This window comes from Rhinolophus sinicus, linkage group LG01 (genome assembly GCF_036562045.2).
Source record: "Rhinolophus sinicus isolate RSC01 linkage group LG01, ASM3656204v1, whole genome shotgun sequence".
NCBI classification, from domain to species: Eukaryota; Metazoa; Chordata; class Mammalia; order Chiroptera; family Rhinolophidae; genus Rhinolophus; species Rhinolophus sinicus.
Genome location: NC_133751.1, coordinates 111,709,491 through 111,730,326, shown reverse-complemented (window position 1 = coordinate 111,730,326; position 20,836 = coordinate 111,709,491). Strand labels below are relative to the sequence as shown.

The 20,836-nt window shown below is 40.6% G+C and overlaps 1 protein-coding gene and 1 long non-coding RNA gene across 2 annotated transcripts in view; one reads left to right on the top strand and one right to left on the bottom strand.

The window, feature by feature from the left end:
• The window catches only part of LOC109439108 (uncharacterized), a 36,129-nt gene that overhangs the window by 10,120 nt on the left and 5,173 nt on the right, over positions 1–20,836 (bottom strand). Inside the window, 2 exon segments of the mRNA XM_019719324.2 lie at positions 12,194–12,289; positions 12,574–12,700. Of these exon segments, the coding sequence (XP_019574883.2) occupies positions 12,194–12,289; positions 12,574–12,700 (223 nt within the window).
• Positions 1,589–9,535, top strand: LOC141572113 (uncharacterized). The gene is made up of 5 exons (XR_012497275.1): positions 1,589–1,671; positions 1,786–1,862; positions 2,723–2,833; positions 7,480–7,672; positions 8,937–9,535. It is a non-coding gene; the product is annotated as an uncharacterized LOC141572113 (long non-coding RNA).

Sequence of the window (20,836 nt, the reverse complement as noted above, 5' to 3'; positions counted from 1 at the left end):
ACCTCCAGCTGCATACTACTTAACTACTCAGAGCTTTACATAAATCCTTGATATGTGGTAGGGCAAGTTCACTCTATTTTATGAATGGGATTTGACATTGCATTAAATCTTTACAAATCTATCCCCACTTGAATTTCTTATATAAAAAGTGTTTCTTTTCTTTTGTTTTTGTTAGGGTTACCAAAGTTTCACCCATTTTATTATTTTTTATTGTAAGAATATTCTGCAATTTCTATGTTTTCCAGTTTATTATTAATTTCACTTTTAAATTCTTCTGCTTTCATTAGTATACTTTTGTTACTGTTCTTCCATTATTAATATAAATACGATATTACAAATTTACCTCTATTCACTAATTTAGCTATATCCTATGGTTTCTAATGCACATATTTATTTTTATTATATTATAAATGTCATGCAATTTTGGAATTGATTTCCTTTGTCATACATTGTTTAAAAGATAATTTTTTTACATTTCCATATGGAAAGAGTTTTTTGTTTACTCATTTTATCATTAATTACTACATTTATCAAACTGTTGAGACAATACTTGTGGTGATTCTAATTTGCTGGGTTTATTGTTTTCTTTTTAGACTAAAACTATATTTTCACAATCATATTCCATGAAATTTTAAAAGCTTGTTCTTTGATTTCAGCATACACATATACAAATATGTTTCACTTTAATACAAATACTGAGATGGGTTAGTCAGCATGAGTTCAGGCAGTCAGGAATTCCCTGGTAGAACGGACAAGCACAGTCATATCTTCAAGGCTGTAGCCCTGGGAAACATCATTAGCACAGGACAGCTGGTTCATTTCAAAAAGTCCTGGTTTGTTTCAAAAAGCATTTTCAAAGGCCTCCTCAAGGCTGAGAATTTGATAAAAATGTACCAGTAGGTGTCAGCTTTTCTCCTGAGATACAGAAAAAAAAGTATAAAAACAAAAGCCTTTGCTTTAGCTGTGGGAATCCCATTTTCGGGTACCCCCTCCCACTTGGGAGCTGTAACTCTGCTTTAACAAACTGTCCTGTTCCGCAATGCCTCTCTGGTCTGTGCTTCCATTCTTTGGTTTCTTGAGACTACGATCCCAGAGTACACACACAGAAATATCGTACAACATTTGGGAGCTCCTCCGGGATACGAAGGAGAGGTGAGCACACTGTTTCTGCTACTGCGTGCCTGGTTTCAGGCTCCTATTTACTGATTCTATCTCTCAACAAAATTGGGCCTCCATCAGCCACTTAAAAGCGAATAGCGCGGCTGCCAATATATAAGACACGGAGGACAGGCTTGCAGAAGGGCGCTGGTCAACCCCTTCCGGTGCTGAGCTGGAGGGACGTTGGCCTTAGTCCAACTGCCTTTTCTCTTGCCTTTTCTTGTAAAGCAGGGGGCGAAGACAGCACGAGGTTGGGGTGAATGACCCCTGGCAGTAATTGAAGAGCTCTTGCCATGGTTACTCTGCAGTGCATCCCAAAGACTCCCTGGGTCTTCTCCCAGCCTGACTGCCCGGTAAGGTGCCATTTGGAGGCTCTCCCACCCCTCCTCTGCTACATTCTCCTATTCCTCTGCTGCAGTTTTTCCTTTCTGCGAGGAGGCTGAATACTGGCACGTGGCCAGGATTGTGGGCCTTTGCAGACAACTGAGGGGCTCTGGCCACAGCTACTCTGAGGTGGGTCCAAAGGTCTCCTAGGTCTCTTCCCAGCCCAACCACCCGTAAAGGTGCCAGTTGAATGACTCCTCCCATCTATATTGTTCTTTTCATTCTGTCACTATCTCTCCTCAGCTCTTGAAACACTGGTCCAGGGCCTCTTCCCTGTGAAACCTCCTCAACACTCTCCACCAGCCTCAAGACATCTTAAGGTAAAAACATGGACCTCTGTCGCTATAGGACATCCCTTGTTACTCAGGACAAAATTTACTGGCATCTGGCATACCCTTTCATAGCATCCTACTGGGATCTCCTCCAAGTTTTTTAAGTGCAAATGGAGGTGTTCTGACATTCACACCCAACATCTGTTGTTTCTGTGACTTTCTCACCCGTTGCCCATTGTCCAATAATTGTTTAGCAGCCCGAGTCCATCGAGGACACCACCCTGGGGTCCCGAATGTCTCACCATGTTCATTTTGTACCTTGATTTTTGCCAACCATCAGGCAAACTCCTTGGGGAAAACCGACATATTCTGGAGTCGCTTTTCCTTAAGGAAGCTGCCCTATCCGAAGCCTTTTGGGGCTTCTGATACCTCTTTCTGTCCCCCTCACATATTGGACAACATGGCCTCCCTCTACACCCTTTCATTCAAGCAACGTATCTTCTTTACAGAAAGTCCTAGATGGACTTGAGCATATACTCCCTCCTTAACCACTTCTATTTGGAAGGCCCCCAGTACATTGATTGTGCCATCAATTTTCGAGATGCCCAGAGTCAGGCCATACACCCCTCTACTTTGAAACACTGCATTGTCGGCCACTACCTTATTTGGTCTGTGGGCAGACGACACCAGACATTCAGGCAGGGATATTCCCAGATTTGGGCAGGCGCTCACTGGGGACACAGGTTGGGCAGCCTCGTTAAGCATGACTAACCCTGGTGTGCCGTGTCTCCTCACATGCCTTGGAACCAGTCAGTGGTTTCCTTGACCCAGGCTCTATAGGATCCTCTAGATAGGTTGTTGTGAGACAAATTGCAATGAGACGCCTTTCTGTTCTTCCTCCCTTCCAGATGGGCAATCAGCCCTCATGCACCTTCACCCCCCTGAATTGCATCTTGAAACACTGGGACAAATTTCACCCTCAGACTCTGAAGAAGCGGTACCTGGTCTTTTGTTCTGAGGTTTGGCCTTAATATAAATTAGAAGATGGGGAGACTTGGCCTTCAGAGGGAAGTACTAACTATAATACTATCATGCAGCTAGATATGTTTTACAGACAGGAAGACAAATGATCTGAAGTTCCATATGTTCAGGCTCTTTTGCTCTAAGGGACAACCCAGACCTCTGCCAAAAGTATACGTTTGATCCAGCTCTTTTGGCTGTGATTTCTTGTTCCCCTCCTCTAAAGGAGACCCATTCAAAGGAAATTCCAACCGGACCCTCCTCTCCAGAGGAGGTCCCCTCAGTAGACACCAAGGCAGAGGACTGTCCCAAGACTCTATACCTTGCCCTTCGTCCTGAGCCGGCTCCTGCCCCAGCTCCCTCTCATTGCCCTCCTATATAGGACTTCCTATACAAAAGCACCCCTAGCTGGGAATAAATCTACTTCCTTTACAGGAGATGCCAGGAGAATTTGGGCCTGTCAGGGTTCAAGTTCCTTTCAGTCTACAGGATCTCAGACAAATAAAGGGAGATCTAGGGAAGTTTTCAGATGACCCTGATAAATATATACAAGTTTTCTAAAACTTAATCCAGGTCTTTGACCTCCCTTGGAAAGATGCCATGTTACTCTTAAATCAAACTCTCACCAGTTCTGAGAAACAAGCAGCCCAACAAGCTGCCAAAAAGTTTGGAGATGATCAGTTCCTAGCATATCATGATCAACAGGCAGAAGGGGACCCCATTCGGGAGCCCTTTCCTACAGGGAAGCAAGCAGTACCCACTAACAATCCACACTGGGATCCTGATACAGCCATGGGAAATTGGCAGAAAAAAACATTTTCTGGCATGCGTTTTAGAGGGACTAAGGAGAATAAGGACCAAACCAATCAATTATTCAAAGCTGTCTATTATTAGCCAGAATTCGGAAGAAAATCCCTCAGCCTTTTTAGAAATACTCAGAGAGGCCTTAATTAAATACACTCCTATAAGGCCAGACTCCTTCGAAGAGGAAATTCTTCCAAAAGACAAATTTATAACTCAGGCTGCCCCAGATATCCGCAGAAAATTACAAAGATTGCCTATTGGCCCCAAAGGCACCTTGGACCAAGTACTCAAGGTAGCCAACACTGTCTTTTATGATCAGGACCAGGAAAAAGCCTAGGATGTGGAGAGGAAAATAAGAAAAAAGGCAGAAGTATTGGTGGCTACCTTATAGGCTACAGCCCAACAGGGGACCCAGGGGAAATCCCGCTGCTACTGCTGCGGGAAGTCTGGACACTGGAGAAAGGAATGTCCATAGCAACTGGAACTGACCCGGAGACCTCCATGGCCCTGTCCCATCTGTAAAGGGGGTCACTGGAAGTCACACTGTCCCCAGAGGCCCCCACCCCCGAGGCCAGCCTCGGCCAGTCAGACTCCCACACGGGACTGAGGGGGCCTGGGCCTTCTAACGAAGGCTCCTTCATCCCACCTAATCATTGGGACTCACGAGCCCTGGGTAACCCTAGAAATAGAAGGAAAATCTATTGATTTCCTTCTAGACACAGGAGCCATTTTCTCCATCCTCCTCTCCAACCCAGGGACCCTCTCTAATCGACATGTTACTGTTCTCAGAGTAATGGGCAAGCCAATTACTAAATAGTTTTCCCAGCCCTTAGGCTGCATATGGGGTGATCTAATGTTCTCCCATTCTTTCTTAATCAGGCCAGAAAGCCGTACCCAACTGTTAGGAAGAGACATCATGACTGAGATGGGCACTGTTGTCCTCCTGGCCCCTGGAAGTCCTCCTAGCTGCCTCCCAGTTGTAGAAGCCGACATCAGCCCTGAAGTTTGGGCCACACAGGGGATAAGCAATCGTGCCTTAATGGCCACCCCAGTCCATATTCATCTTAAGGACCCCACTCTATTTCCTTGCCAGAAACAATACCCTCTAAAACCTGAGGCAAAGAAAGGACTAATATCAATCATTAACAATCTCAAACAACAAGGCCTTCTTAAAGAATGCAGTAGTCTTTGCAATACGCCCATCTTAGGAATTCCCAAACCAAATGGGAAGTGGAAACCAGTCCAAGACCTGTGGGCCATCAACGAGGCAGTTATTCCTGTACACCCTGTAGTTCCAAATCCTTACACTCTCTTAGCCCAAATACCTGAGACTGCCAGATGATTCACAGTTTTAGATCTAAAGGATGCCTTTTTCTGCATACCAGTACATCCTGACTCACAATATCTCTTTGCCTTTGAGGACCATGGAAGCCAGACTTTACAGCTCACCTGGACAGTACTGCCCCAAGGGTTTAGAGATAGTCCCCACCTATTTGGACAGGCTCTCTCTAAGGAACTGTCAGAATTTTCTTATAACAGTTACACACTCTTACAATATGTTGATGATCTCCTATTGTGTGCTCCATCTGAGGACCTCATCAGCTGAGGCACTACAGCCCTTCTACATTTTTTAGCCTCCAAGGGCTACAAGATTTCCAAGGCCAAGGCCAAATGTGTCAAACTTCTGTCAAACACCTGGACTAATTATCTCCGAAGGGACTAGGGTCCTGGGACAGGACAGGATCCGTCCCATCTCCACTTATCCCCTACCTAAGACCCTTAAACAACTAAGGGGTTTCCTAGGTATCACCAGCTACTGCTGCCTATGGATCCTGGGATAGGGAACATGGAGAAATTGCCCATCCTCTCAATCAGTTAATCAGAGATACTCAGGCTGCAAATACCCACCTATTACTTTGGAGCCCAGAGGCAAAACAGATTTTCAGCCTTTCAAAACAGGCATTATTAAGTGTGCTGACCTTAAGCATTCCCACAGGAAAATCCTTTCACCTATAGATAACAGAGAGGAAAGGAATGGCTTTAGGAGTCCTGATGCAACCCAAGGGAACTAGATCTTGCAGCACTTGTTTCCAGCCGTAGTGGCGGCTGCTCTCCTAGTTCACGAAACCATCAAGTTCCCAATGAGACAAGACTTAACTGTTTGTGCCCCACACCACATCCAATGGCTGTTAAATGCTGATAATAGTCACCAGTTCACAGATAGCCACCTCTGGCAGTATCAAGCTCTCTTATTAGAGGGTCCTGCAATCCAAATATGGATCTGCTCCACCCTTAATCTAGCCAAACTCTTCCCTGAGACAGAGGAAGAATTAACTGATAACTGCCAACAAGTTTTAATGCAAACCTATGCTGCTAGAGCAGATTTACAAGAAACACCTCTAGACAACCCAGACGACGCTCTTCACTATGAGAGCTCTTTTATAGAAAATGCCATACGAAAGGCTGCATATGCTGTGGTTACTCTACATGGTACCTTAGAAAATACAAGCCTTCCCTCCAGGGCCAGCGCACAATTTGCTGCGCTAATAGCTCTCACCCGAGCACTGGAGCTAAGTAAAGGAAAGAGAGCCAATACTGCTTCAAAATATGCCTTTTTAGTATTAAATGCCCATGGAAACATTTGGAAAGAAAGACGCTGCCTAACAGCCACCGGGTCACCCGTCAGATATCACCAGGAGACCAACCGATTACTACAGGCAGCACATTCTCCTTGAGAAATAGCAATCATGCATTGCAAGGGACACCAAAAAAGAAGTGATGAGATTTCTGAAGGCAAGAGATTAGCAGACCAAACAGCTAAAAATGCTGCCAAAGTGGGTCTTAATCTATACAAGCTCCTCTAGTTTGGGATGGATCCATAACTCAAATTAAGCCCCAATATACTCAAAAGGAACAAGATTGGGCCAAAACAAGGGGCTACACTGCCCAACCCATGGGTTGGATACAAGGGGAGGATGGTCGTTTATACCCCCCAGCAGCCAATCAACGGAAAAATTCTTAACACCCTCCACCAAACCTTCTACCTGGGAAAATTTTCCAAAGGCCCAAAGATTACTCACAGGAAAAGATCTTCAAAACACTATACAACATATTCTTACATCTTGTGAAGTCTGCCATAAAAATAACCCTCGAACACATCCTCAGGCACCCATAGGGGTGCAAAGACAAGGCAAATGCCCAGGGGAAGATTGGCAGTTAGACTTCACCCAAATGCCCAAAGCCAAGGGGTATAAATATCTCCTAGTATGGGTAGACACCTTCACACACTGGGTTGAAGCCTTTCCTTGTAGGACAGAAAAGGCGATGAAGTAGTCAAGGTCTTAATCTTGGAAATTATACCTAGATTTGGCCTCCCAGGTCTCTCCCAAGTAACAATGGAGCTTCTTTCAAGTCTTCAGTCACCGAGGGTGTTTCCAAAGCCCTTGGGATATACTATCACCTCTACCGTTGTGGATTGGAGGCCACAATCCTCAGGCAAGGTAGAAAAGACCAATGACATCATCAAAAACCATTCTATCACAAAAAACTAGTCAACATTGGATAGCTTTACTTCCTACAGCTGTTCTTCACATTCGAAATACCCCAATTAAATGTGGTCTAAGCCCTTTTGAAATGTTATATGGAAGACCTTTTTTAACCAATGACCTCCTAATCGATCGTGAGACTATAGAATTAACCCAACATATAACCTCTCTAGCACAATTTCAACAGGCCATCCAACAATTGTCAAAAGCCCAATCCCGAGCAGGTCAAAAACCCCTATTTAACTCTGGGGATGAAGTTCTTATTAAATCTCTCCCTTCTTTGTCTTCAACACTAGATCCAGTGTGGAAGAGACCCTACACCGTGATTCTCTCTAGCCTCACAACAATAAAAGTCCCAGAATCTGACTCTTGGATCCACCACTCTTGAGTCAAGCCCTGGACAAACACACCCCCATAAAAGAAAAGACAAAAGTCCTAAATATTCCAGCCAACCCCTAGAGGACCTAAAACTTCTTCTATGTCGTACAGGTAAGTACTCAGATGATAAAATTTAACTAAAAAGAACACACTAGGGGGATTCAGTTTTCTAGTTAGTTGTGCTGTGCTAGATCCGCCCCCCCTTCATGTCATTATCTATCCTGGGCAGGTCTAGGATCAGGAGTAGCCTGCATTTTCTTCGGAGGCTACATTCTAATCAGCCTCTGGAAATTCCCTGAAGATTACTGTACTAGCACCTCCTATAGGCTTAAAATATACGAACTACTCAACAGAGCCATTCAGTTGGAATGTATTATTAAGTTTTGCTCTTTTTAATAGTCTTGCAAAAGGGAGTTCAAGCTAGTCCCATGCCCTTCCAAAAAAAATGAAAACATGGGTTTACTTAGCCAAACATATAATAAACGTATCAGACTTTTGTCTTACTGCAGGAACCTATATAGAACAAACTTTCACTTCCTGTCTGGTGGGGTATCTTTCAGTTTATTGATAAGCCCATATCCTATTCTGATATCTATAATTGGAGTCCCATCAGTACCCAAAAGGATATGAGCATGTTTTCCCTCCAGGTAAGAGCTGTAACTCTGGCTGATCAATGTGTTAATTTCACCGGCTGCTCCGACCAGTGCTTTATTCTTTCAGGTGGTAACAGTTTGAACTGTAGCTTTACCACTTCTATGAGTTATGATAATGCACATGTCAAATTACTGGCTGGATGGTTTCTCATTTGTGGGAAGATAGCCTACTCTTACGTCGCAGCTTATAGCACTGGGTGACCCTGCTGTCTCGGAAGATTAACTGTCTTTTTACCTCAAAAGCCTCATCAGGTTAGACCTCGCAGAGAACTTACTTTGGACTCTAGCTGTAACAGCGATATACATTTATTCAGCCCTTGTCTCTTTTTGTAGTACCCACTATGACCATTGCCTTAAATGTGGAGATTAGTCACATAGCTCGCTCAATGGCAAAGGCCCTCAATGCTACCTGGCAGGCTATCCACGCCATGGGACAAGTGTTAGGACAGGTCAGAGAAGCACTTCTCGAAAACAGAGCTGCCATAGATTGCCTACTCCTCAAACACAATAAAGGATGTGAAAATTTTACAGGGTTATGCTGTTTCAATCTCTGATAATTCAGTTAATTGAAAATAAAGTTCAACAAATTCATGACATAGTTTCCAATATTAAACAAAAAACAGGATTCTTTGGCTTAGATTTTTTCTTCCTTACTTCCTGGCTTCCTAGTTTAGTGGGATTTAAAGAAACTTTTCTCATTTTTCTTTTATTCATTATTATAGGGATTACTGTATGCTGTTGCCTACAATGAGTCTCAGCTTGCAGACTACCCACTGGTTGGCTACGATGGCCCATAAGATAATATCCTCACCTGGACTCATTCATCTACAGGGGACCCTTAGATAGACCTCTGGACAAGCCCTAGCTGCCAGTCTCTCTACGCCCCTCCTCTGCCTGAAGTAGCCAGAGCGGTTGTCGCCATTATTCCTAATGGCAGTTAGGGTTTCATCTTCACAGGGGGGATTGATGCAGGTTAGTTCGTATGATGTCAGGCAGTCAGGAATTCCCTGGTAGAACGGACAAGCACAGTCGTATCTTCAAGGCCGTAGCCCTGAGAAACATCATTAGAACAGGACAGCTGGTTTGTTTCAAAAAGTCCTGTTCAAAAAATACTGGTTTCAAAAAGCCTTCTCAAAAGCCTCCTCAAGGCTGAGAATTTGATAAAAATGTACCAGTAGGCATCAGCTTTTCTCCTTAGATACAGGAAAAAAAAAGTGCAAAAACAAAAGACTTTGCTTAAGCTGTGGGCATCCCAGTTTCAGGTACCCCCTCCCATTTGGGAGCTCTAATTCTTTTCTTTAATAAACTATCCTGTTCTGCATTGCCTCTCTGGCCTGTGCTTCTGTTCTTCGGTTCCGCAAGACCACGATCCCAGAGTACACATACACACAGAAATATTCTACATCAATATCATTCATATCCTCTATGAATATACTTATTTAACATCCACTGCACTTCTTCTTTCATCAGATGAGGCACAGCAGGTACTGAAATAACTTCATTAAACATTGTTTCGTGACAACGTGGATGAGAACAAAAAAATCAATTCCCAGACAGGGTCATTGTCTTCTGAGTTGGCATGTTCTCCCCATCTCTGTGTGGGGTTTTTCCGGGTACACTGGTTTCATCTCACACCCCAAGATGTGCATTTTTCATGAACTGGCGTGTCTCCACTGCCCCCAGTCTGACTGAGTGTGGTATGTATGATGCACCCTATGATGGAATGGTGTCCTGTCCACGGTGGGTCCCCACTTTCAGCCCTGAGCTGCTGGGATAGGCTCCGGCCACCTACCAAGGTAAACTCGCATAAGCAGGTAGGAAAATAAAATCAGTTTTCAAGAACCTATCGGCGTTAATGGAAGACTTACTGCCTATTAAGATCTCCTAATTCAAGTGAACTTTATGTTCTTAGAAATCCATTACTTTGTGTTTTATGAATGTTAACATCACATTGTTTGGTGCAGTCTTTCAACTTCTTATGGGTTCACGTTAACCTGTGCTACTCTGCTAGCAGCCTTCTTTAAGTTAATGAATACATTGCCAAAATTCAAACCTGAACAATAACAGAACACTAAATCCTAAATTGTTTTATTTTTAGTGACTTAATAACTCTATCATTCTTTTATTACAGTCTTTCTAAGATACTTGTTTGGGGATATCCTTTTTAGCTAATAAGTATGAACCAATCATTTATATTTAGTGACTGTGAAATATGTTTCATCTAACTTATGTCAATCTTTGTTACCCTGTTTAAATGGTTTCACAACAAAAAGTTTCAATGAGAATACTTATTTAAGATGATTTTACTTTTTGCTTGAGGCATTATACTGAAACTATAAATTCCTGGAATTGTTTTATTAGGTTAGACAAAGGCCAATAAGCACATGAAAAGATGTGTGACTTCATCAGTGATCAGGAAAATTGTTATGGACTAAACTGTGTCTTCTGCAAACTTTTATTTTGAAGCCCTAACCCCCAACGGAACTGTATTTGGAGATAGACCTTTGGGGAGGTAATGAAGGTTAAATGAGGTAATAAAGGTGGGGCCCTAATTCTATACAACTGGAGTCCTTATAAAAACAGAAAGAGACATCACAACTCTTGCTCTCTCCGTGTGTGCGCAGAGGAAAGGCCATCTGAGGACGTGGTGAGCCAGGAAAAGAGGCCTCACCAGAGATCAACCAGTCTGGTCCCTTGATCGTGGCCTCCAGAACTGTGAGAAATAAATTTCTGTTATTTATGCCAACCAGGGTACGGCACTGTGTTATGCCAGCCCAGCTGACTAATACAGAAAAGCAAATCAAAACCTCAGTGATATAGCACTTCACATCCACTCACATGGCTATAATCAAAATGTCAGAGGGCAGCTGGATGGCTCAGTTGGTTAGACCGTGAGCTCTGAACAAGGTTGCTAGTTCGATTCCCACATGGGCCAGTGAGCTGCGCCCTCCACAACTAGATTGAAGACAATGGAGCTGTCGAGTTACCGCTGAGCTTCCGGAGGGGCGGCCTGATGGCTCAGCTGGTTAAAGCACGAGCTCTCAACAACAAGATTGCCAGTTCAATTCCCACATGGAGTGGTGGGCTGCGTCGCCTGCAACTAAAGATTGAAAACTGAACTGGACTTGGAGCTAAGCTGCGCTCTCAACAGTTAGATTGAAGGACAACGACTTGGAGCTGATGGGCCCTGGAGAAATACACTATTTCCCAAAATTCCCAAAAGAAAATTTAAAAACAACAACAACAACAAAACTGTCAGATAATAAGTGCTGGTGAAGAGTGGAGGAATTGGAACCCTCGTGTCCTGTCATTAGGAATGTGAAATGGTACAGCTCAGGAAAACAGAGTGCCACAGAGTTACCATAGAAACGAGTAATTCCACTTCTAGCTGGGACCTCAAGGGAAACAAAAGCAAAGCCATGGAAAAACTTGTAAATGAATGATTATATCAGCGTTACTCAACAATAGCCAAAAGGTAGAATCCCAAAGGTCCAATAACTGATGAATGGACATACAAATGATGTATATCCAGAAAATGATGTATATCCAGACAATGAAATATTATTTTGCAATTAAAACGATGGAGTAAGTACTAACGCATCCTATAATATGAACTTTGTGATGCAAAGTGAAAGAAACCAATCACAAAAGAACACATAGTGTGTAATCCCACTTATATGTAATGTACAGAATTGCCAAATCTATAGAGACAGAAAAATCAACGGTTGCTAGGGCTGGAGGGGACAGGACACAGCTAAAGGGTATGGGGTTTCTCTCTGAGGTGAAGAAAACTGACTGTAGTGATGTTTACATATATCTTTGAATATATTAAAAGCCAGTGAACTGTATACCTTAAATGGGTGAATTGTGTAATATGCGAATTACATCTCAATAAAGCTGTTTAAAAAGAAAATCACTGTCAGAAGAGTTTCCCTTTAAGGTCTAGACCTGGAGATTCCTTCTGTCCGTGCTCACTCACCTGGGTACCTCTGGTTTAGGAATTCTTCGTCTAAGGACCAGGGTTCTTCCCCTTGCTCCAACTTGAAGATCACCTGGGGTTTGGTAATGCAATACCCTGTGAACGCAATAATTGAGGGGATATGTAGACCCGATCCATGGGTTTTGTAGTTTCTGATTATGGAGAAAGATGCAGCAGCAACTGGAAAATGAAAGCACCATTTGCTCCTTTCAATGGGAAAGTAATGACACAGACGTTGTTTCTGTGTCTATAGAGGTTTCAGTTACCTAGGCCTCTTAATCAAAAGCCTAAATAACACTAATCTCTAGGTGCATGTGATTTGATAATTTTTAAAAAAGGAATTGTATTGCAGAGGGAGTCAGGTGGTAAGGTCTGCTCACCCATGGAGACCAGGTGGCTGTAGTTCTCCAGCATCACATCTCTGTAGAGGGCCCTCTGAGCGGGGCCCAGGTACGGCCACTCCTCCTGGGTGAACTCTATAGTCACGTCTTCGAATGACAGGGATCTCTGTGGTAACACATTTTGTTCAAAAGTTCAGAATTAGGTGACAGAGCAAATAACTTTGAGAACTACTATTTTCCTGTTTACACTTAGGCTCCAAAACAAATACATATAAAAGCATGTCTATTTTTTAATTAATTTGTCTTAAACTTGGGAGTTTCTCAATTAGTTAAAAAGCTTTTTTTTTAATTTTTTATTTTTATTAAAGCTTATTGGGGTGACAATTGTTAGTAAAGTTACATAGATTTCAGGTGTACAATTCTGTATTACATCCTCTATAAATCCCATTGTGTGTTCACTACCCAGAGTCAGTTCTCCCTCCATCACCATATATTTGATCCCCTTTACCCTCTTCTACGACACCCCTCCCCCCTTCCCTCTGGTAACCACTAAACTATTGTCTGTGTCTGTGAGCTTTTGTTTCTCATTTGTTTGTCTTGTTCTTTTGTTGTTTTTGGTTTACATACCACATATCGGTGAAATCATATGGTTCTCTGCTTTTTCTGTCTGACTTATTTCGCTTAGCATTATAATCTCAAGATACATCCATGTTGTCACAAATGGTCCTATTTCATCTTTTCTTACCACCGAACAGTATTCCATTGTGTATATATACCACAATTTCTTTATCCATTCATCTATCGAAGGACATTTTGGTTGTGTGTATGTCTTGGCCACTGTGAACAAAGCTGCAATGAACATTGGAGCACACGTGTCTTTATATATAAATGTTTTCAGATTTTTTGGGTAGATACCCAGGAGAGGGATTGCTGGGTCATATGGTAATTCTATTCGTAATATTTTGAGGAAACTCCACACTGCCTTCCATAGCGGCTGCACCAGTCTGCATTCCCCCCAACAGTAATTAGAAAGTTTTTTAATGTAACATACTTAATTTATATATATTTATGAATTGTAAATTTTTAAAACAAAGAAAAAAATTTCATTGTACAGAGAGTTCCTACAATTCTTCTTCTACATCCCAAGGGACGACCCTAGAGAATTCCAGCACTTTCAATCCCTCCATGGAAACCACTACCAACAATGATGGGAGCCATGGAAGGGGTACATGGAAGCTCAGGAGATAACATACACGACTGAACTTCTGTCTAAATGAACATACAATATATAAATCTAGAGCTTATGAAGAGCAAAGCACAACTTACCAAGGCCTTGGAATCACAGAACTTGTATAAGACAACTGTATACAGTGAAGTAACAGCAGTGGATATAAGGTAGGGATGGAACCACAGAGCAGAGGCAGCACCCAATGTGGTAACTACTTTCTTATACAGCTACCCAGTCAAGCAACATGAGCAGCTTCTTCAATGCTGGGGGCAAAGACTGATATGGGGACATAAAATGAAAAAACAGTGGTAGAATTTTTAGTGAGACAGATCTGGTCTTGATGCTTCCGAATGTCTGTGGAACAGGAAGCTGGAACTGTCCCTTAAACTAGCACACACACGGGTGTAGAACACAGAGGGGGGTCCAGGATGAAGACAAGCATTAAGGAGTTAGGAGCGATTTGGGTGGTAACTGAAGGTATCAGAGGCCATCAGACAGCACCTTGAGTACACTGGGATGGCGGAAAGCAAAGTACCAAAACCAGCGTTGGAGGGACTGTGGATATTAAAGAGGTGGGCAGAAAACGTACAGCTCACAAAGCCAGAGAAGAACTTTTCTAAAAGGTCATAACAGAACCGTGAGAGGTCAGAGTCTTGGAAACTGAGAAAGGGAAAGTTTCCAAACCAACAGACTTCAAAGGGGCTGGGAGAAGGGAGAAGTGGGGAGCTTCCATTCAATAAATATAAAGTTTCACTTGAGCAAAATATTAATTTCTAGAGAAATGCTGTACAATCTTGTGCCGCTAATTAACAATACTGAATTGAACACGTAAAAATTTGTAAGAGAACAGATCTCATGTCAAGTGTTCTTATCACAAGGAAATAAAATAAAATAAAGCTAGATGAAGAGATAAGAGAAACAAGTTTTTTTCCAGTGTTATGTATCCAATTATATGTTCATTTACATCTTCAGAATTACTGAGTGAATACCTTCTATCTGTGCAGCTCAGTGCTAATAAGTGGGGAACTAAAACAAATGAGTAAAAAAACAGAAACACATCTCATTAAATTTACTTTGATCTAAAACAATAAAGAAAATTGAACTATATTTTCCAAAAGACCAAAAAATTAATGAAAGAATAAAAGGTTTGCTTTTTAAAATTTCTGCCAATCTCTTTAATATCTGGTATAATAAAAATCAGTTGGATGAAGAGAAATTATGCTGATAAGTGATGGATGTGAAAATGATGAACTAGGGATACCAGAAACTCTCTCCTCCACAAAAACAATGAAAAAAAAAACCTGAAAAATACTTATAAAAGTTAACAAAGGTAACCTGTGGAAACATGCAAGAAAAATGGCCAAATCACAATAAAAACAATGATACTGTATCTTTTTAATTCACCCTGTTCCAATCACTCCCCCTCTTCAACTTTGAGGTAGTTTGAGAACCAACGGTCTGCAGCCATCAGCCTGGCAACTACAGGAGGGGCAGAGCTGGGTTTGAGTTCCATCAAAGCCTCACTCCCAGAAAACTGGCATCACTTCGCCTGTTGACAGTTCTCTGAAAGATCCCTCTTACAAGGATGTCTTTATAATATTTGAGCTAAGTTGGTATATGTAACCTGAGCTAAGTTGGTGTGTGTAACATAGTATGTGTAAAAAGCCTTCTTCTCACAAGCATTTGTCAAAATATTTAAAGTCATTTGTTTAACTTAGTGGCTACCTGAGATGCTGGATAATAGCAGGAGGAATCAATGTCATGATCAATAAGCTTAAAAGGAACTACTGGGGAATGGGATGTTAAAGATTTTGAAAAGCTCTCATATATTTGTGGGTATCTACAAAGCTACACACATGCATAGAGCTGTGCATACCCAGGGCCGAGACCATGCTCAGGAAACATGTGAGATGGCCCTAAGCTGTCACCTTTAGGGACCATGAGCTTTGGCATAAGAAGAAAGTGAAGGCTACTGCAGACTTAAAAAGTGCCTGACTGACCGTTGAAGGAATGCGCTGACATGCAGAGAGCAAAGACTGGGAAACTTACTGATTCCAGGCATTGAAGAAAATTTCTGAAGAGACTTCAACTGCTACAGAGCACAACAAATAGAGGCTCATGGAATTAGTTCAGAAAAGTCACTAAAGAAATTTCAAGAATGACCCCTATGGAGAGGAGTAATTCTGATTTCGAAAGTTGCCACGTTATTTTATTTAAAATCTTAAAAACAGCAAGAAAAAGTGACTCATCATGTATAAAAGCAGTAACAAGTGAAGACTAGTCAGAAATCATGGAGGACAGGAGGCAGTGAGATGACATATTCGAAGTACTGAAAGGGATGTCAACTTTAACAGAGGAAGAATTCTCCTCAACCAAGAATTCTATACCCAGCAAAAATGTAAAAATTAAAACCTTGCACAATAAACACAAACACAATGAATGTGTCTAAGGTAAAACTTCCCTACACGAAATAATATAGAAAGTAGTTCAGCAAATCTATGGTTGCTTGGGAGGGGCAAACGTGATGATGAGGCAGTATAGTTAAGTTTACAAAGTTACTTTTTAAGGTGATAAAAATGCTTTACATTGACTGTGGCGATGTTTGCACATATTTGTGGGTATACACTTAAAAAATCATTGTATTTTACACTTTAAATGGGTGGACGGCATGGTACATGAATAGAATCTTAATAAAGCTGTTTTTGTTTTGTTTTTCTGTTTGTTTGTTTTTTAAAGAGGGAGAATGAAGTTATTACAGGGCAATAGAGAAGATTAAGGGGCCAAGGATGGTAACTGGGGATGAGCCGTGTGAAAGGATAAGGGAGAGAAGATGACTCCATGAACATAGCAGCAGGGGGAGGGCAGAACAAGAGGAAGGTGTCACAGACACTAACAGAGAAACCTTCCAGATGGACAAGAATGAGAAGTAGAGGCAAGTGATACAGAAAAGTCAAGTAAGGAAAAGGATTAGACAAGGCCCGATGGATTTGATTATAATCAACTCTGATCACAAGATCACAGGCAAGTGGGGAGAGAAAACAAGGCACAATGCACAGGTTTGAAGTATGAATGGGAAGTGTTGAAATATTTGAAAGAGAATAGAGTTTTAAACTGTCTATTGAGCAACCTGACTACCACAGGTACTTGAAATATTTACACAGACTAATTTAAAAACTATTCAGTTGATTCATCAAAAAAATATCTTAGCTTGAGAGTTAAAAGAAATGAAAGAACTCTACAAGAACTTTCTGATTCCATCAGAAAGAGCAACATAAGAATAATGGGTGTACCAGAAGGAGAAGAGAGGGAGAAGGGAACAGAGTACATTAAAAAAAATAGTTGACAAGAACTTTCCAAATCTGTGGAAAGAACTGGATCCTGAAATCCAAGAGGCAAATAGAATACCTAATTACCTCAATCCCAACAGGCCTTCTCGAAGGCACATTGTATTGAAGCTATAAAACTTAACGACAAAGAAAGAATTCTCAAGGCAACCAGGGAAGAAAAGACAGTTACCTACAAAGGAAATCCATTAGATTATCATCACATTTTTCAGCAGAAACTCTACAAGGCAGGAGGGAGTGGAATCAAATATTCAAACTATTGAAAGAGAGAAATTATGAGCCAAGAATAATATATCCAGCAAAGATATCCTTTAGCTATGAAGGAGGAATAAAGACCTTTCCAGACATAGAAAATCTGAGGGAGTTTTCTAACACACAACTTGCATTACAGAAAATACAGAAGGAGCTATTTGATCTGAAACAAAAATCAAAGGAATACAAAACCATGAGCAGTATTATGAACTGACAGACAGAAGCAGGAAATGGTAATGCCTATACAAAATAGGGCACTACACACTTAAACATAACATAAATGTAAAGAAGAAAAAAATCATTTAAAAAAAGCAAACAGAAGAAAGTCAACTTGCTACTACAACTCACAAATCAACTCACAGCATAAGTAGGGATAACTTATGACAACAAAAACATGTAAGGGGAGAGAGTAAAGGTCTGAATCTGCAAAGGGGATTGGAGACAAGAAGTATGCTGAAGAAAAAAGACATATATATATATACATATATATATATATACACACACACACATATATATAAAAACTTTATGTTACTTAAAATTAATGGTAACCAATCAAAAATAAATAAATAAATAAATCTGGACCTCAGATATATAACATACAAAAAGAAGAAACAGAGGGAAAATCACAGAATTTATCACCACACTAAAATAACAGACAGCAACAAAAAGGCAAAGAAACAATGGAGACACCGACCTACCAGAAAACAAAAGACAGAATCGTAGGAAATATTCATATATCAATAATCACTCTAAATGTAAATGGATTGAATTCACCAATAAAAAGGCACAGAGTAGCAGACTGGATCAAAAACTTAACCCAACCATATGCTGCCTCCAAGACACCCATCTCAGCTATAAGGACAAATATAGACTGAAAGTGAAAGAGCGGAAATTGATACTCCAAGCAAATGGAATTCAGAGAAAATCAGGTGTAGTCATACTTATGTCATATGAAACAGACCTCATGATAAAAAAGGTAACAAGAGACAACGATGGACAGACATTTCATAATGAAAAAGGGGACAATACAACAGGAAGATATAACACTCATCAATATATATGCCCCCAATCAGGGAGATACAAAGCAACTAGTATCAGGACTAAAGGGAGAAATTTACCAAAAGAAAATTAGAGTAGGGGATCTAAAAAAATTATTGACAGTTATGAATAGATCATCCAAACAGAAAATAAATAAGGAAATATCAGCCCTAAATGACACATTAAACAAAATGGACAGAACTGACACATATAGAGTACTTTATCCCACAATACCATACTATACACTCTTCTCCAGTGTACACAGAACATTCTAAAAGATAGACATATATTTGGACATAAAACTAGCCCCAGCAAATTTAAGAAGATTGAAATCATACCAAGCATATTCTCTAATCACAAGGCTTTGAAATTGGATATCAACTGCAAAAAGAAAGCAGGAAAAACCATAAATATGTGGAGATTAAACAACATACTTTTAAAGAACTGGGTCAAAAAGAAACAAGAGGAGATCAAAAGATACATAGAAACAAATAAGAATGAAAATATATCCTACAAAAATTTTTAGGATGCAGGGAAAGCAGTTTCAAGAAGGAAATTTATATCATTACTCATGTTATACCTTAAAGAACTAGAAAAAGAAGAACAAATGAAACCCAAAGTCAGCAGAAGGAAGGAAATAATAAAAATCAGAGCAGAACTAAATAAAATAGGGAACAAAAAGACAATAGAAAACATAAATGCAACAAAGAGTTGGTCGTTTGAAAAGATTAATAAAATTGACAAACCCCTGGTTAGACTCACTAAGATAAAAAGAGAAAAGACACAAATAAACAAAATCAGAAATGAAAAAGGGGTTACCACGGATGCCACAGAAATACAGAGGATCATCCAAGACTACAATGAAGGACTATATACTACCAAATTCAATAACCTAGAAGAAATGGACAAGTTGTTAGAAATATACAGCCTTCTCAGCCTGAATCATGGAGAAGTGGAAAACCTAAATAGACCGATAAAGAGTAAGGATTTTGAATAAGTCATCCAAAACCTTCCCCAAACCAAAAGTCTGGGACCAGATGGCTTCATTAGTGAATTCTACCAAACATTCAAAGAGGTCTAATACCTGTCCTACTTAAACTCTTCCAAAAAACTGAAAAAGATAATACTCCCTAACTCATTTTATGAGGCCAACATTACCCTGATTAGGGTTTTCGAGCAGGAATTCCCGCCTAATCTCGGGAATTGTTTTGCTTTTCCATTCCCGAATCCCAAGAAAACTTTGTCGGGAAAGCGGGAAAATCAGCTCCTTGAACCCAGGTGGCTGGTAGTATCAGCCATCACTTTGTGGAAAAGATTCATTATGGAGAACAGAAAACAGGTTATATCTCGGGATTTGGGAACAGGAAAGCAAAAAAAATTCCTGAGAATGGGCGGGAATTCCTGCCCATAAACCCTAACCCTGACACCTAAACCTGGTAAGGATAACACACACAAAAAAAAACTACAAACCAGTATCTCTGATGAATACAGATGCAAAAATCCTAACAAAATTCTAGTAAGTCAAATACAATGATGCATTAAAAAGATTATACATCACGATCAAGTGGGGTTTATCTCAGGGGCACTAGGACGGTTCAATATATGAAAATCGATCAATGTGACACACCACATAAATAAAAGATAAAAATCATATGATTATAATCAGTAGATGCAGAAAAACCATTTGACAAGATACAACATCCATTTATGATTAAAACACTTAATAAAATGGGTATAGAAGGAAAATACCTTAACGTAATAAAGGCAATATATGACAAACCCTCAGCTAACATCACAATTAATGGTGAAAAACTGAAGTTCTTAATTCTATGTTCAAGAACAAGACAGAATTGTCTCCTTTCACCACTGCTTTTCAACATAATATTGGAAGTCCTACCAAGAGTCATCAGGCTAGAGAAAGAAATAAAATGCATCTGAATTGGGAATGAAAAAGCTAAAGTGTTACTTTTTGCAGATCTCATAATTGTTCATATAGAAAACCCTAAAGATTCCACCAAAAAGCTATTAGAAACAACAAATAAATAAAGTTGCTGACTACAAAATCAATGTACAAAAATCCACCGCATTCCTATATACTAACAATAAAATCTCAGAAAAAAAATAAAAACAAAATTTCTTTTGCAATTGCAGCAAAAAGAATAAAATACCTATGTCACGTCCAGTGCAACACGGGCAGTGAGAGAACAAGAAGGGGCGGCGAAGGGTTAAGAAAGAAGCAGAAGTCAAGAGATTTATGCACTAGAGGCCAAGGGTCTCACAGCCTCAAAGGACTGAGAGCCCCGAATCGGGCGACCATCTGGCTTTTATTGATGTACACACAAGGAAGTAACATTGTTTTCTCCATGGTCTGTAAATTTCATACATTATACTAGGAAACTGATTCAAACCAATCACCATTGTCTGCAAGCAGCTGGAACCG